Source organism: Populus euphratica, unplaced genomic scaffold (assembly GCF_000495115.2).
Source record: "Populus euphratica unplaced genomic scaffold, PopEup_1.0 scaffold75.1, whole genome shotgun sequence".
NCBI lineage: Eukaryota > Viridiplantae > Streptophyta > Magnoliopsida > Malpighiales > Salicaceae > Populus > Populus euphratica.
The window spans coordinates 280759-296243 of NW_011499866.1; the positions used below are offsets into that span (position 1 = coordinate 280759).

Below are 15485 nucleotides of genomic sequence, written 5' to 3' on the forward strand. Positions count from 1 at the left end.
CCGCACTCTCATGACGACATCATGGGAAAATTAAAAAACTAAAAAAGCATCCTCTCTCTCTCTCTCTCTCTCTCTCTCTCTCTCTCTCCGCTGGTTCTCTCCGAGAAATGAAGCCCACTTGCCTTGCTGTGATTAGTCAGAGGAAATGTCATGTAGTGGAGCTTAAATTATCGGCAGTTCAAATTAATTTCTATATATTTATTTTTTTTACAGTCCATGGGATATGTACATTTAAATCTCCTCAATAATTTAGTATTTAATCATGGGCATGCTGAGAGCGAATTAACAGGCAATAGTCTCCATGCATTTCTTAAATCTTTATCCATTAATTCACTCTTAAAATTAATGAGAGCTTTTGACCTCTCTTTAGACTCGTACATATATTGAAGTTCCAAATCTAATCAACCCTCTTGATTAATAATTTCCACAAATTAACAAGTCGTAAAATAAGTGTATACGTTTATTCCTTTTCTTTTCTTCAATAATTAATATTAGAAATAAATGAGGTCAATTAGAATATGTTCTGTAAATTAATTTCACAAGTCGCACAGTACTTTAATCGAATAAAAGATTTTAATCTAAGTAATTATTAATTACAACCGATGTCAAAACTATAAATCTCCAATTGTTGATAAAATAAAGAAAATACATATAAATACAAGTAATTGGAATAAATCTATTAATTGTTTTTGTTCTTAATCAGAAAATGAAAATCAAATCACTTGATGATGAATCTAGAGATAATTAATTAATTAGAAGCAAAGATATATATAAATATTAATTGAAGATAAAAATACATGTAAAAAATATTGTTGAATATATTCACTCTCCCCAAGGAGAGGGACTATAAATCACTGTCCTCCCTCTCCCAAATAAATCCAACAAACCATATATACACTGTCTGGTCCAAAAAGGCATAATAATACTAAAAGTAAAAAAAAATAATAAAAATCACCAGAATTTACCATACACAAACAAAACAGAAGGCAAGAGTTCCCATTTCCTTATCCTCCAATATCCCCAAGCTTCTCCTCCTTTCTAGCTATCAACCCTCAAATCTCATCTCATCACATCACTACACAGCACACACACACACACACACGGCATCCTACCTGGGTTCATATCCATACAGAACCAAAGAGAAAAAAAGGTAGGTAGGTATATAAAGTTTACTTGATCAATCGACAGAGAGATAACTTTCAAGGTCTCATATTATTCAACATGAGAAAGCCAACTTCATCCACAGCTACAGCCGAAGCGGCGGCAGCAGGAGGAGGAGCAGCGGCAAAATCTACTCCGTGTTGCATCAAGGTAGGGTTAAAGAGAGGACCATGGACACCTGAAGAAGATGAACTTCTAGCTAACTATATCAAGAAAGAAGGTGAAGGTCGGTGGCGAACTTTACCCAAGAAAGCCGGTCTTCTCCGCTGTGGCAAAAGCTGCCGTCTCCGCTGGATGAACTACCTCCGCCCTTCGGTTAAACGTGGCCAGATCTCCCCTGATGAAGAAGATCTCATTCTCCGCCTCCATCGCCTCCTAGGCAATAGGTACACACACACTGATCCACTCAGAAATAAAAAACATGGTCGGTTAGTGTTCTTTCAATACAATCTCTATCTGGGTTTCTTTTAAATTCTTCGTTTCTGAGTTGGGTCTCGATCTCTCTCTCTCTCTCATTTTGGTTTAGTTAATCAGTATAGCTAGCTAGGTTTAGGGTTTCGCTGTAAATATGCAGCAGCTTTTGCTCTCATGTAGGGTTAGGTTAATTAACATCCTAGCTAGGTTTCGATCCACGTATAGTTTACATTAAGTCTCTATTCAATTGATTTGTTCTTCTTTAGATCTCTCTCTCACTCTCTCTAATATATATATCTATATATATCAAATATATGAATCTTGTATCATCACTGATCTAGGGTTTAAATTGCAACTTTTTTGTTATTTCTAATAATTCAGCTCGAACGGAAATTTTTATGACTTTAATTTGAAAAAGAAATTGAGCTACGTCTCTTAGCTTGGATCACCAGCTACTTATATATGTTGATCTGATCAATGGATTGTTTTCTTTAGGTGGTCATTGATAGCTGGGAGAATCCCAGGGCGTACAGACAATGAAATAAAGAATTACTGGAACACTCACCTGAGTAAGAAGTTGATAAGCCAAGGAATTGATCCAAGAACCCACAAGCCTCTCATCAATCCTCAATCTTTTGATCAATCCAAACCTTCTTCGTCGAAAGCGAACCACCTGCAAGAAAGCCTAAAAGAACCTATTAAGATTGCTTCTTCTGGTTTGGAAATAACTACCAGTGGCAGTGCCCACATAATCAGCAACAAAGAGAATGGGTATTTTCAAAACAACAGTAATGCACACCTGGGTGATCAGTATCACACGGACCATTTTATTGCAAGTCGTGGCTACACAAGTTTGCTGAATTATGATGGTTCTTTTGGGACGGATTTGAGAGGTAATCAAAGGCTTGGCAATGGAGAAGCTGAAGATTTCAATTCTGGCACCGAAGATGTGTTTTCCTTCCTCAATTCACTCATCAATGAGGAGGCTTTCCAACAACACCAGATCTGTAATGAGCCTAATGTGAATAGTGCACTAGCCAGCACAGATCCTTTGTTTCCAATTGCTGCCGCAACATTTGGAATTAGTACTGGCTGGGAATCTACTTTCGTGCCTCCTGCTCTTGATCAAAATGATTCGAAATAGGGTTGATGATCACCATGTTGAGTATTCTATCATAGTCATCTTTGCTTTTATCATGGCATGAAATTACACTTGGTAATCAGTTTACAAAAACACAAAGCTAGGATTTGGTTTGTTATTTTATGTATTCTGCATATCTACTGTTATTGTTTTACTTCAGCATCCTATTTATCATTTGCTGTTGTGTTGTATTGGTGAGAACATAAACTATTTTTTCTTGTATCCAAAATATTACCCAAACAATGTATGAGATTATTATAGATTTGTGTGTATTTGGATGTTTTTTGTTTCATAATCATAGTTTTTATGATTGTAAGTCAGCTTATATCAAATCTCTCTCGAAATTAATTACATAGTAATATAGAAAATGTGCTCACAGTTGTTACAGCAGTTCTTGTTCAAATCAGAGAAAAAAAAGGTACATGGTTCAAATAAATATTTTCATCATCTATATATGGATAGTACTGATATTTAGATGTTATGCTAGATATTGGAAGGTTTTATATTGATTGCATTTAATTTCCAATTCGTGATGTCGACATCATTTATTGTTGATCATAGATGGATTATAAATTAACAAATGCCAAAATGAAATGAAATTTATATGTAGCAACTAAATTTATAATGGGAAATTAATTAAGAATATTAAGATCACCGCAGCAGTTAATAATCCCTTTGTCTAATGGAATTCCATGAGAATTCATATTGTGAAGAAAAGAAGGCATGAAAACTAATTCCTTGTCTCTAATTTTCTAACTAATGAACTAAGGATGGAGATATAGTCCTGGGAAAATTACGATAAGAAAGTACTTAAATGTATGTGAAAGTGGAAGTATTTCTCACTTTATTAAGTCACTGGAGCTTAATTAATTTGAACAGGAGGATAGGTATCAATTATGCATTCATGGTCACATGTCACTCACAATATCTTAATTTTGAAGAACACTAACAACAAATACTGTTGTAGTAAGCTGTAACACTTTGTAAATTGGTTCTTGATCGAGGTTTAAATTTCAGTATTATATCTAAAATGGTTGATGAAATGTAATACAAAGATGCGGGCAAAAATGTATGTTCTTCTGGGTTACAAGAATGTGATTGTCGATATGATGGAAAACTAGAGCAATGCTTTAGAAAGAAGATAGGCTGCTAGAAATGATTCTTGATATTCAGAATCCTAATAATTAAGTTTAGAAGTAATGTTAAATAGCATTACTACAAAGGTTTATTGCTCATGTAATTGAGGAGAAGGCTCTAGCTAGCTAGCTTCTATTAATTTCAGAGCAAATTGATCACTGATATCGCAGCTAGCATTACACATTCATGCATGCAATCAAACTTTCTGGTCACCTATGAAATATTGATGCTATATATCTGTGCGTAAGAATGTGTGTTAATTTGCAGTCTTCAAAAGTCAAATCCATGTGATGATGGCCTTCCCATGCATGCAGACTCATTTGATCCTCAACTTTCTACGTACCGCAGTCTAATTGTTTCTGAATTGCTTGACGCTTTGTGCATGCACGTGTCAAATAATTTGCACCGTACAAATACATGTAGCCTATATCTATACAACACACAGTATACTAACTGTATATTTCTTATACTACTATATATATGCGGTCACACTTTCCTACGAAAGATGAGGCACGGTGAGGACCAGTACGTATTCAACTTGCTATATACTCTGTTCAAGGCCATTAAAGCTCTAGGCATAATTCTATGTGTGCTTTATCTATATTTACTTTATATCTTATTCAAATTCAATAACTTATTATCATATATATTGGTGTAATTATTCAAAAGACTCCTCAATGTTTTATTATCTAGCCTAACATACTTTTTTTTTCCTTTTAAAATAATGTATAAAGCTCATAACATGACAAATATCCTTACCATATACTAAATGAAAAGGAATTTTCTAAGATTAAAAATTATGCATTCTTTAACATGCATGCGGGTTGTTCTTCCACATCAAATTTACTCAAGAATATTTAAAACCAATCAGCAATATTAATCTAATAAATGATCATCATGCTCATCTTAGATATGAATAAACATCAAAGTAATTTGCTTATTTGAAATGAATACACAAGCATTTAGGGTATGAAAAAAACTTACTGGTTGAGAATTGAATACACAGACTTAATTGATAAGTCTATGATATTTTTAATTTATTTATTGAAAATTATCAGTTCAAATCTCACAAATCTCAGTATCATTAGAGACTTACATGTAGTTAGTGATTTAAAGATTTATAAAATCAGTTGAGATACGCACAAGATAATTCAAATAGCCATATAATTTGAAAAAATAAACTCAAATCCTCCTGAAAAATCAAGAAAAAACTCATGAGTGAAAGGAAAAAAAATAATAAAAAACTAAAAAATATATAAATAATTAGATTGATTGATCTTGTACGGGGAATAAATTTTAAAAAATCACAAATTTATTAAACGAAACTTTTATTATCTCAATGCTAATCATGAACTAAAATCACGAGGAAACAACACCCAATTTCATGCATGAACACAAACGATGGAGGACTCGCAAACTTTCGTCTGTAACTGGACCAACAATCTGGAGCCTACGTACTTAGTTGTTTTTTTAATTTCATGGGCTTGAGTGTGGGCCTGGTCGAAGCTCAACTGAGATGTTGTTTCCTGGCTAACAAACAATCTCAAGGCCAGCTTCAAGTTATAGGACCGGCCCAATCATTATTATTTTATTAATTAACGTGGATAAACCCATAAACGTTGTATCAGGTGGCAAGAAGAAAACGAGGCAGGTAGTCACGTGGGTAGGTGGAGACAACTTCCTACCCCACCCCCTCCCTCTTAACGTTAGTTTCTTTATTTTTTTATCTTTTCTTTTTGAAGCATACCAATAATTGAGTTTTGCATCTCCATCTTAAATTAACATTACTTAAATATGTCATAAATTAATCCAACACTCAGACCATACTCATAGCAAAACTTCACTAATCCTTTTAATAAAACCATTTTCAAGTCGGTGATTATTTGTTAGAGGGTATTTGCAAGTATCATAAATATTTTTATTTAGAATTGTATTAAAATAATATTGGTTTTTAAAACATTTAATTTTAATATTAGCACAACAAAACATAAAAAAAACATAAAAAAATATTTTAAAATAAAAAATTTTAATTTTAATAAAAAATAGGTTTACAGATCTAATATTAATACTCATCTTGATAATAATAATAATAAAAAAAAATCCAACAACCATAGTAAAAATAAGTGACTAACTTAAATGACCTTCTTTGACATAAAATATAAATAAATTCAATTTCTAACCTCTATACTTCATTATCAATACATTAAAGTTCTATTCCTACTTTTGCGACGTTTGAGTAATAAGAAACATGGTTATGAAACTTTGTGCAACTATTAAGTAGATCCATTGGATCATGAAATGAAATGGATGTATCTTTTTATATTGCCTTGAATTTTTTACAATTAAATTGGATTTCACTTATATTTTAACTAAATCACATGTTAATCTACTACATTAATGGGATTAATTCTCACTTGATTTGGTATAAAACCAAGTTTAAATTAGATTTTAAAGTAATAAAACAGAAGTAATTAATTGGGCGAGTTAGGTTTTATAACACCTGAAAGAACCTTGTTGCTAATATTGTTAGATTATAAAGGGCAGACATAAAACCAGTTGAATCGAGATCCACAAGACTCGATCGTATCCGAACCTCAACTCTAGCTACCAGTCTTCCATTACAGCATATCGGATTGTTAGCTGCATGGTTGACTTGATGCTCACAGGTCACAGATGAACTAATTAAAGCAGGCCATGGTGCGAATTCGCTGACCATTTATTTTCTTGGTATTTGCGTCGTCCATCTACCCATATAACATAAATGCTTCAACTTTCTAAGGATTCCAAAAGCCACTTTGTTATGGCCATTAAACTGACTACACAGGAAGAGAAAGAAGAAAAATAAGCTGTTTTCTTTTTTGTTGAATTTTTTACTTAATATTTTTTAATAGTTTTGATATGTTATATCAAGAATAATTTATTTAAAAAATATTTTTAAAAATAATGATCTCAGACCATAATTCATTGAAATGGTTGCGATTTAATTTCCCAGCGCACAATGCAACAGAAGAATTAAGGATCATTACGACTCAAAATCCATAAAGGCATGAAGTGATGTTTGGCCTTGGATTGGCCTGGGGGGTGGTTTGTGAGGGTTGATTCTGCAAAGGGCTTTGGATCAATTACTACAATTTTTTCATGGTAAAATGCACGAAATAATTAGGATTTATAATGTTGTCTGGGTATTATTTTTATTTTACAAACAAGCAAACTCAAGATACTAACTTGAACCATACGTTACACGAGCATGGACCTATTGGACTCTTCCAACCTAACCTTCTTGACCTACCATGTAAAATCACAAATTAAGCTACAATGCGCGCACAATTAATGGGTTAATCCATGATAAATGTTTGAGCTTTTTCAATTGATTATTAGTAATCTTTTTTCTTGCATGAGAATTAAGTTGATGGTTTCAACAAAATCAAGAGAGACAAAATGCCAGCATGTTCAAGTTCAGGCCTTCAATTATGGCACGACAGGCCGCAGGGCAAGAGTGCTTTAACACGGAAACACAGAGCATATCCTATCGGAAACAAGCAAGGATACACTAACGTATGAAAAGCTTTTACATTAATTAATAAGCAAATCCTTCATGAAATAACAACCATGGCCATCAATAGCTTAGATAATTCAATTAACAACTGAGAAAAGCAAGAAACGGACCAAGGGCAATAACCAGAAATAATCAAGGGGAGCCAGGAAGGAAGGACTTACCGGGTCTGTGCCGCGAGAAAGGGACCATTTTAAAAGGCCAAGGAAATATTTGAACCTTTTTGTAAAATGCGTTTTGGTATAGGATGGAGGAATGATCATATGGGATCATGATGAAAATCTTTTTTGGGAGAAAGAAAAGGATGAGAGTGCTCGCGATGTTCATGTAAGAAAGTAGCAGGGTCCTGTTTTCAAAATAATTAGTCACGCTCTCTTTATACCAAGAGCGAAGCAGATGGAGGTTGTATGCCACCGAGCCAGGCAAATTGGGCCCTGCAGGAGGGGGGGGATTGGTATGTTTTGACCAGTAGATTTGTGAATAGTTTTTGGTGGGTTTACTAGCAGAGCAGGTAATGGCCAATAGGGACTAACCAAACGTTCTAAAGAGAAAGGGTCAGATTTTGTTAGACAGACCAACCTTTCCTTGCCATGATCACCATGCATTCCCCAGTGCGTATCAGGCATCAGCCTAAGGGTCAATGGGATCCTCTTTTGAATTCTGTGCTTGTTTACACGCTTGAGCCGCCCCTCATCTGATGTGTTGTTGTGACTCTATCTACAGTGATAACAAAGAAATTGGGATTTTTTAAACCTCATTTGAATAGTTCTTGAGGTCAATAATCTTAATCATCTCAGATATATATATATATATATATATATATATTTTTTTTTTCTGGATTCAAATTGATAGCATACAGCATTGAGATAATTTAAGGATCAGAAAATCTTTTGTGACGACTCATGATTTTTAAAGTGGCTATGTTTAATCTTTTATACGTTTGTGGCTATATAGTGGGTAAGAAATGGCATAACCAACACCGGTGCAGTTAGATGAGAGTGAGATTTTTAATGAAAGCCATTAAAAATCCACTCTATATGTGCTTTGCTAATCATGTGATCGACAAGTTGCCAAATTCTGAAGCAGTGGATCTTTATGCATCTGCTTTTCTTCCTGAACATAATATAATGCGGGGAAGGAACAAGAGTTGATTGGTTCGCTTACGGCATCGTTTTGAACATAATGCGCAGCAATATTGCTTGCTGAATAGACAGCAGGTCCCCGTGTGCCTCCATCTCTGTTTTGAGAAAAAGCATGCCTTTTCCTGCACAATTTGCTTAATATTTGTCGGTTGGACCAGTGGTCGGGCTGGGACCTTGTTCTCTGATACAATTCTGTTAGTGGGGCCCACAAATTGCCACATAAGACCACGGGATGCTTGGCTACGTGGACAAAGACCAAGCACGAAACATGAAACGGTTTTAACCACTCGAATCTCTAGCAAGTCTCTCGTCTGAAATTTCTCAACTCCGTTGAAGGAGCTTCTTCTCTTTATCTCTGAACCTTGTCTCTCCCATCTTCATCAAGCAAATGGCAAGCACCACATCTCTAACACTACCCTCGACAAGACTAGAACTCCCATTCCTATCCCCACAAAGAAAAAACTGCAGCAGGAGCTTCAGTACTACAACAACAGTGTCATCACCAGTCCTCCGGCCTCCCCCTTTTACCAATAGAATCCATTTTCACAGTAACCCCAGCAGTGTTTCTCACTCAATTTCTAAAATTCCTGGTCTTCAATCAAATGGGTTTTTTGTACGTTCCTCTCTAAGTGATCATTCAGTCAATAACAGTCAAATTGATGTGGAGAATAGCAGTTCATCAAATGATGGAGCCAATGAAACTCAAGTCCAAAGCAGGTTTGGTCATTGCTTCACATTGTTGTGCTTAATTATCCTTACTATGTGAAATGGAAGATATGACCTGTTTAATTCGTCAAGAGATTGATTATGTTGCTTTATGCAGTAAATTGATTGATTCGAGAGATTAAGAAGCTGCATGTATTTTCTTTTTGTTAGTTTTGAATAGTCAAATTGCTTCTGAGCATTTGCCTAGTTACATACATAAAAATATATTTATTTCCGCTTAAATATTTTCTTATGAACCTGTTAAGCTATAAAATTGTTGGTGTTAGCTTGAATGCAAGAACTTTGTCTTTCTTATGGTGCAATTAATGCAATTAATTTTCTCCATTGCAGTATTTGGAGCTGGAAGGGTTATTCTATTCGCTATCAGTATGCTGGGAACAGGGGCCCTGCTCTAGTTTTAGTTCATGGTTTTGGAGCAAACAGGTCTACATCATTGACATTTGCTTCTCATTAGCAGACAACTAATTGATATAGGTATTAAATGTACTGATTGCTCTACATCATTGACATCATTTGATAAAATATAGGGCTGTTGAGAATGTTTTCTTCCTGAAGAACTGTGAACGGACTGAAGTCTCTATCTGTTTTGAGCTTCTAACATATCTTGAAATCCAAAGGCTTCCATAGGAAAGAAAGAAATTTAACAGAATTATGCACATTTTTCATTGTATACTTGGTGATATTGTTTATAAGTTTTCCCTCTCTCTGATCTCTTTGTTTTTGAACATACTGTTTTAATGTTTTAGGTCATTTCTCCTAACTGACTTCTTCCTTGCAGTGACCACTGGAGGAAAAATATTCCAGTTCTCGCAAAATCTCACAGGGTATATTCAATTGATCTTATTGGTTATGGATACTCGGATAAACCAAATCCTCGTGAATTGGGAGATAAATCCTTTTATACATTTGAGACGTGGGCTACCCAGCTAAATGACTTTTGTATCGATGTAGTCAAAGATGAGGCTTTCTTCATATGCAATTCCATAGGAGGTAATCATCTTTTTGATGTTTTGGTTACGTAAATGAATGCAGAGGGATTTCTGTATTAGTTTCTATGGTTCACTGATTTTTGTATTTGATTTCAAAACAAATTGAAAATAACATGCATTTCCCCATTTATTGCCTCATTGTAGTGCTGGTACACTTTAATATCTACCTGGAAATTTTGGCAAATGTTTGCTTTTTAAATACAGTGAGATGATTCCTTGGAAATTCAAACGATCATAATTTTTGCACCTTAATGTTTCTGGTCTTTATGCAGGAGTTGTTGGTCTTCAGGCAGCAGTTATTGACTCGCAGATATGTAAAGGCATTATGTTGTTAAATATATCTTTGCGTTTGCTTCACATTAAAAAGCAGCCATGGTTTGGAAGGCCTTTTATCAGATCATTCCAAAGTTTGCTGAGGTAAACAGATTGCGGGTTCTTTTGATAGTCAGACAATTTTAAACTTGCCATCTTTAACTTTGAGATATCCATGCTGTTTTTGCAGGAATACTGCTTTGGGAAAATCTTTCTTCAAATCAGTAGCCTCATCAGACTCTGTAAGAAGCATTCTGTGCCAGGTGCTCTTTTGTGGCATGCCAAGTATTTTTCTTTTTACCTCTCTTTGGAAACAGCATTTATAAGCATGAAGGATTAATACAAAGAAGGATATGGAATATGTAACTGAAATTTGTAAATTGTCTTTAGGTGTGTTTATAATAATATTTTCTTCAATGAGGAATCACAGCATGCGATATTGGATACTATCATAATTGATTTGGGAACTCATTTAAAGTCACAGCAGTCCATCTATAATTTGAGGTTGAGAAGGAAGGATTAAATGCTGCTTGAATTTTGCATTTCAGTGTTATCACGATACGTCCCAGGTGACAGAGGAGCTTGTACAGAAGATCCTTCTTCCAGGACTTGAGCCAGGTGCCGCAGATGTATTTCTTGAGTTTATTTGTTACTCAGGGGGTCCCCTTCCTGAGGAGTTACTGCCTCAGGTGAAGGTCAGTCTCATAAACTAAATCCACGCATGTCAACTGCAGTTTCTTGGCTAGTGGAAACAAAAGGTGATGTCAAATTGTGCTTCATTTTTTTTTTTTCAGTGTCCTGTTTTGATAGTGTGGGGTGACAAGGATCCATGGGAACCTATTGAACTCGGAAGAGGCTTTATAAATTTCGACTCTGTAGAGGATTTCGTTACCCTCCCTAATGTTGGCCACTGCCCTCAGGTCTCTCTCTCTCTCTCTCAAAGCGTGCACGCACTTTCACAAGCATATGCACCTGTGCACTGTGCATGTGTGGCCAGTGCTTTAAGTGTTGTTCTCGTGCTGCATTTCCTGGACATTTTGGACTTCAATGTGCAAAAAATTGCTCTCAACTTTGCAAACCTGGACTGTACGTGGAAATTTAAAAATATCGTGTCCTGTGTTTTTCTTGACTGAAACATTACAATTAGAGAGCATGTTCTAGCTTTTCTAAAGAAGCAACAATCACATTAAGCAACTATGGATGCTTCTTTATGTGGGTTTTTGTGCTAAGATCTGACATCTTTCCTTGATGTTCATGAAGGATGAAGCACCTCATCTTGTGAACCCACTTGTGGAGTCATTTGTTGCACGCCATTCAACACCCGCGGCAAGCGTTTCAACTGTCATCTGATAAATTGGCTGGTTCAAGTTCATGGCTGCCTCTTGATCTACCACACAGGTCAATGATTTCCTTTCTCAAGGCTGTTTGTAAACAAAATACTCTTTTAGTTTAATGCTTCCGTATGCAATGCTTCATTCAAGTTGGTTCTCTCTAAGAGTCTTATTTTTTTTCCTATTTCTGTAACCTATAGTACCTGTTATAGCAAGAGCAATTGCAATTGTTTACGTTTAATTTTGTTCAATTGATTATCTGAACTATAAATTTTCATAATGCATATAATATGTTCACTAAAATAAAAAATAATTCACGCAAGTAGAATAAAAATTAAACTTTTTTTAAAAGCAAGCAACTACAGCATGCATACAAAATTAAAGAAGATGAATTATATAATTTCTTATTGCTTAAACATGCATGTAAAGGAAGTAATATATCATATTTAATAGATTATTTAGTAGCATTTACTTGTTGAAGCATTTATAATCTGATTTAGATAGAAATTTTATTGTTGTTAAGCATCCATACCTTCTTCTTAAACTTCGTTGCTCGTCAATTAGTGTATATATATCGAATAAAATCAGCCTCTTATAATTTCAACAACACCACCACCTTGATCAATTGCACTATTTATTAGGATCTATGAATCAAGAAAACAAACTCAAAAACTCTTTATGAAAAACTATACCCAAGGTCTAGAACGAGTGAAGAAAATCAAAGCAGAAAATGCTGGAAATAAGGTAGAAAAGGTGCTTTTAGGTTAGGTGTGTAGAGCCTCTCTGCTTCAACCCTTTTTAAATTGATTTTTGAAACAAAAATTGATGTAGAATTAATTCTAGTAATTATTGGAATTAAATCTTGTCATTTTGCCTTCATTGCCGCTTATAAAAAGAAGAAAAAACCATAGTTTTTTTTTTTTTTTTTGGTTTAAAATCTAAATGCTTTTCATTGAAAATAAACTATTCAGAAAATCCAAATTAAATCAAGTCCAACACTATTTTGCATTTAGCTTCAATTTTTAATATCGGTTTCCTCATCACTTTCCACTTCACTTAACTCCAAACCTTGAAGAAACAAGGTTAGAAAACCACATATTTAGCAACAATTTTCCCTGAAACAAAACCAAACCTTGCTAGAAGAAAGGATAATCGTATAGTCTTTAAATAATTTCGTGTTAGCTACTAGGTCACCAACAATAGCATGGCAATTATGGTGTTGAATCCATCTACAAGTACACCAACAAATCAGTGATATATGGCCTTAATTTTGTAGGTCATCATCCTTCAATGCATGCTTGAGCTATTCTAATACCATGCATGCTCTTTGCGAGATACAAACACATAGAAAATGGAACATATTTTGAGATTTTGGTGGCATTAGACGATCCTGTATCTCATGTCCAACAACAGCGATAATCCCTACACTCTTAAACTGTATTTAGAATCGATTCTTTACGTTCCTGTTGAAGATGCTGGGTCCATATGTAGACATGAAGATCTGAACCAGGAGGGGAAATTGTAATAACATGAAATGAGTGATTGGGACAGTAGCAAGCAAACTATGTGGGATGATAACCTCTGCCATTCCATTAAGAGTAATTATAAGAGCGGCGCAGAAGTCGACCATCATGTTTGCAAGAGAAAGAAAGTGTGGAGAGGCCGATTATCAACTTTCTGGGCAAGGATTCAAGGAAATCATGCTCTCCATAACTAGATGTGAGGATTCCCAAAAACATCACAACTAAGCAGATGAAGCAAAGAGAGAAATTGCATCCCAAATTATAGAAGGTCTTGAAGGCTCTCTCACCAAATAATACTGGATTACCACTGTGATGGTTGGAATATCGGGATTATAATTCTTAAAAAACCAGTTTTTCAACCCATTTTAACCATAAAATACTGTAGAATACCAAGAAATCAACCTATCAACCTATCCAATCCCAAAAAAAATCCAAACCGGAAAAGATATTTTATCATTGACCTAGGTCTTGTTTTTTAGGTTGCATTGAGGTTTAAAACAACCACCATAGAACTTTTCAAATATGGTAGAACTCGATGACACTAATTTTAACTTGTTTGGTGGTTGGAATCGTTACCAATAAAAAGCTTCTCACTAGAATCCGATGACTTTTTTCTTTTTTTTTCATTAAAAAGAACTGAAAATTAATGATAATTAAGTTTTGTACTAAAATATAATTTTTTAAAATTAAAGGGACCGGTTTTCTAATAGCAAGAAACGATAGGAAGTTAAAATGTAATCTCCAAACAACTTGCAAAGTCATTGTCTATGTGACCGTGATTTTTTGTTTTAGTTCTCTATCTTGCAATTCATCTCTTCCTTCCAAGAAACAAACGCAATTTAGTGGTAATTTGAGCTCAAAAGAGTTCAATTGTGCAAGATAAAAATTTAGGAACCAAATTGTAATTTTTTTTAAACTAATGCTTCAATTCACAAAATTTCGTGAGAGGATGAATAGTATTTTATGCTATAGTAAATTAGTTTCTTTTAATTCTATTAGCCACTGCGCAGGAGCTTTCAATTGCAAACTGAAAAACTATGAGTTTACTTAAAACTTTGTAAGAGTTATCATCGATCATCATTTGTCCCAAACGTCCACATAAAGATTTGAGCAAGTTTTAATAGATTTATGTGACTTGTGTTTTGCAGCGAGTCAAACATATTTATTTTTTATAAAAAATTATTTATATAGATTTTTTCAATGCATTTTGATAATTTAAAAAATATAACAATTTAAAAATTTTATATACATACCTAATTAAATAAACTAATAATATGTGCATTAATAAATTAATAAAAAATTATTAATGAGATTTAAAAACAAAACTTGAAGAATCAAAAAATAAATATAGATCAAGATATTATACTTTAAAAAATAAAATATTAAATTGATTGAATAAAAAAGAGAAAGTAATAACATGTAAGACTACACATATTAAAAATATCATCTAAAAATAAATATTTTTTATTTTAAAAAACATAGTTTATCTCTATAAAAGATAAAAATAAAATTATTAATGAAGCCATTTCAAAAATAAAACACAAAACAAATAAATCAATTTTTTTTTTAAAAAGGCTCCCAAACAAAATAAAAGAGAAGATGCTTTGCCTATTTTTTTTTTTATTTTTGGGTTTTCAAATGTTCAAGTTTTCAATTGTATTATTTAAAGTTATTTTCTTATGATAATTATAGTCGTCAAACCTGACTTGGAGATTGACTCGACTAATAGGTCGGGTCTTGAATTACACGACTTGAATTAATCTAGAATAATTAAAAAAATATATTTGATATTTTAATATTTTAAATAAAAAAAGTAAAAAACAGTCCATGTTAATATAAACTATATATATTGTAAACAATTAAATTTAGATAATTTTTTGAAAATTTTTTTTATCCTATATTAAAAAAATGTTTTCTTATTCTTTTTATTTTTAGTTCAAATATCTAAACTAAAAAAATTTATTATTTCATGTTAAAAAAAAATAGTAATATGTTCATATTGTATTCGGGAAGCAAAAAAAAAAAAAAAAGAGAAAAAAAAAAGGGGGTAGACTAG

The 15485-nt window shown here is 33.5% G+C and overlaps 2 protein-coding genes across 2 annotated transcripts; both read left to right on the forward strand.

The window, feature by feature from the left end:
- The first annotated feature begins 796 nt into the window (after positions 1–796).
- Positions 797–3285, forward strand: LOC105126095 (transcription repressor MYB5-like). Its single transcript, XM_011026846.1, has 2 exons — positions 797–1547; positions 2071–3285. The coding sequence occupies exons 1-2, from the start codon at positions 1222–1224 to the stop codon at positions 2717–2719; spliced, it is 975 nt and encodes a 324-aa protein (XP_011025148.1). The 5' UTR covers positions 797–1221; the 3' UTR covers positions 2720–3285.
- Positions 3286–8798: 5513 nt separating this feature from the next.
- LOC105126098 (alpha/beta-Hydrolases superfamily protein) lies at positions 8799–12186 on the forward strand. The gene is made up of 8 exons (XM_011026848.1): positions 8799–9265; positions 9605–9697; positions 10053–10264; positions 10536–10680; positions 10766–10838; positions 11124–11270; positions 11370–11495; positions 11836–12186. Exons 1-8 carry the CDS (start codon positions 8937–8939, stop codon positions 11923–11925), a joined length of 1215 nt encoding a protein of 404 aa, XP_011025150.1. The 5' UTR covers positions 8799–8936; the 3' UTR covers positions 11926–12186.
- The last annotated feature ends 3299 nt before the right edge of the window (positions 12187–15485 follow it).

What these genes read in the sequence shown, in the direction of transcription:
- LOC105126095 (XM_011026846.1), top strand. Translation starts at nt 1,222, where the DNA reads ATGAGAAAGCCAACTTCATCCACAGCTACAGCCGAAGCGGCGGCAGCA. An exon ending in CATCGCCTCCTAGGCAATAG is followed by an intron (nt 1,548 to 2,070) that starts GTACACACACAC and finishes TGTTTTCTTTAG; the next exon opens with GTGGTCATTGATAGCTGGGA.
- LOC105126098 (XM_011026848.1), top strand. Translation starts at nt 8,937, where the DNA reads ATGGCAAGCACCACATCTCTAACACTACCCTCGACAAGACTAGAACTC. An exon ending in CATATGCAATTCCATAGGAG is followed by an intron (nt 10,265 to 10,535) that starts GTAATCATCTTT and finishes GTCTTTATGCAG; the next exon opens with GAGTTGTTGGTCTTCAGGCA. An exon ending in TAAGAAGCATTCTGTGCCAG is followed by an intron (nt 10,839 to 11,123) that starts GTGCTCTTTTGT and finishes TTTGCATTTCAG; the next exon opens with TGTTATCACGATACGTCCCA.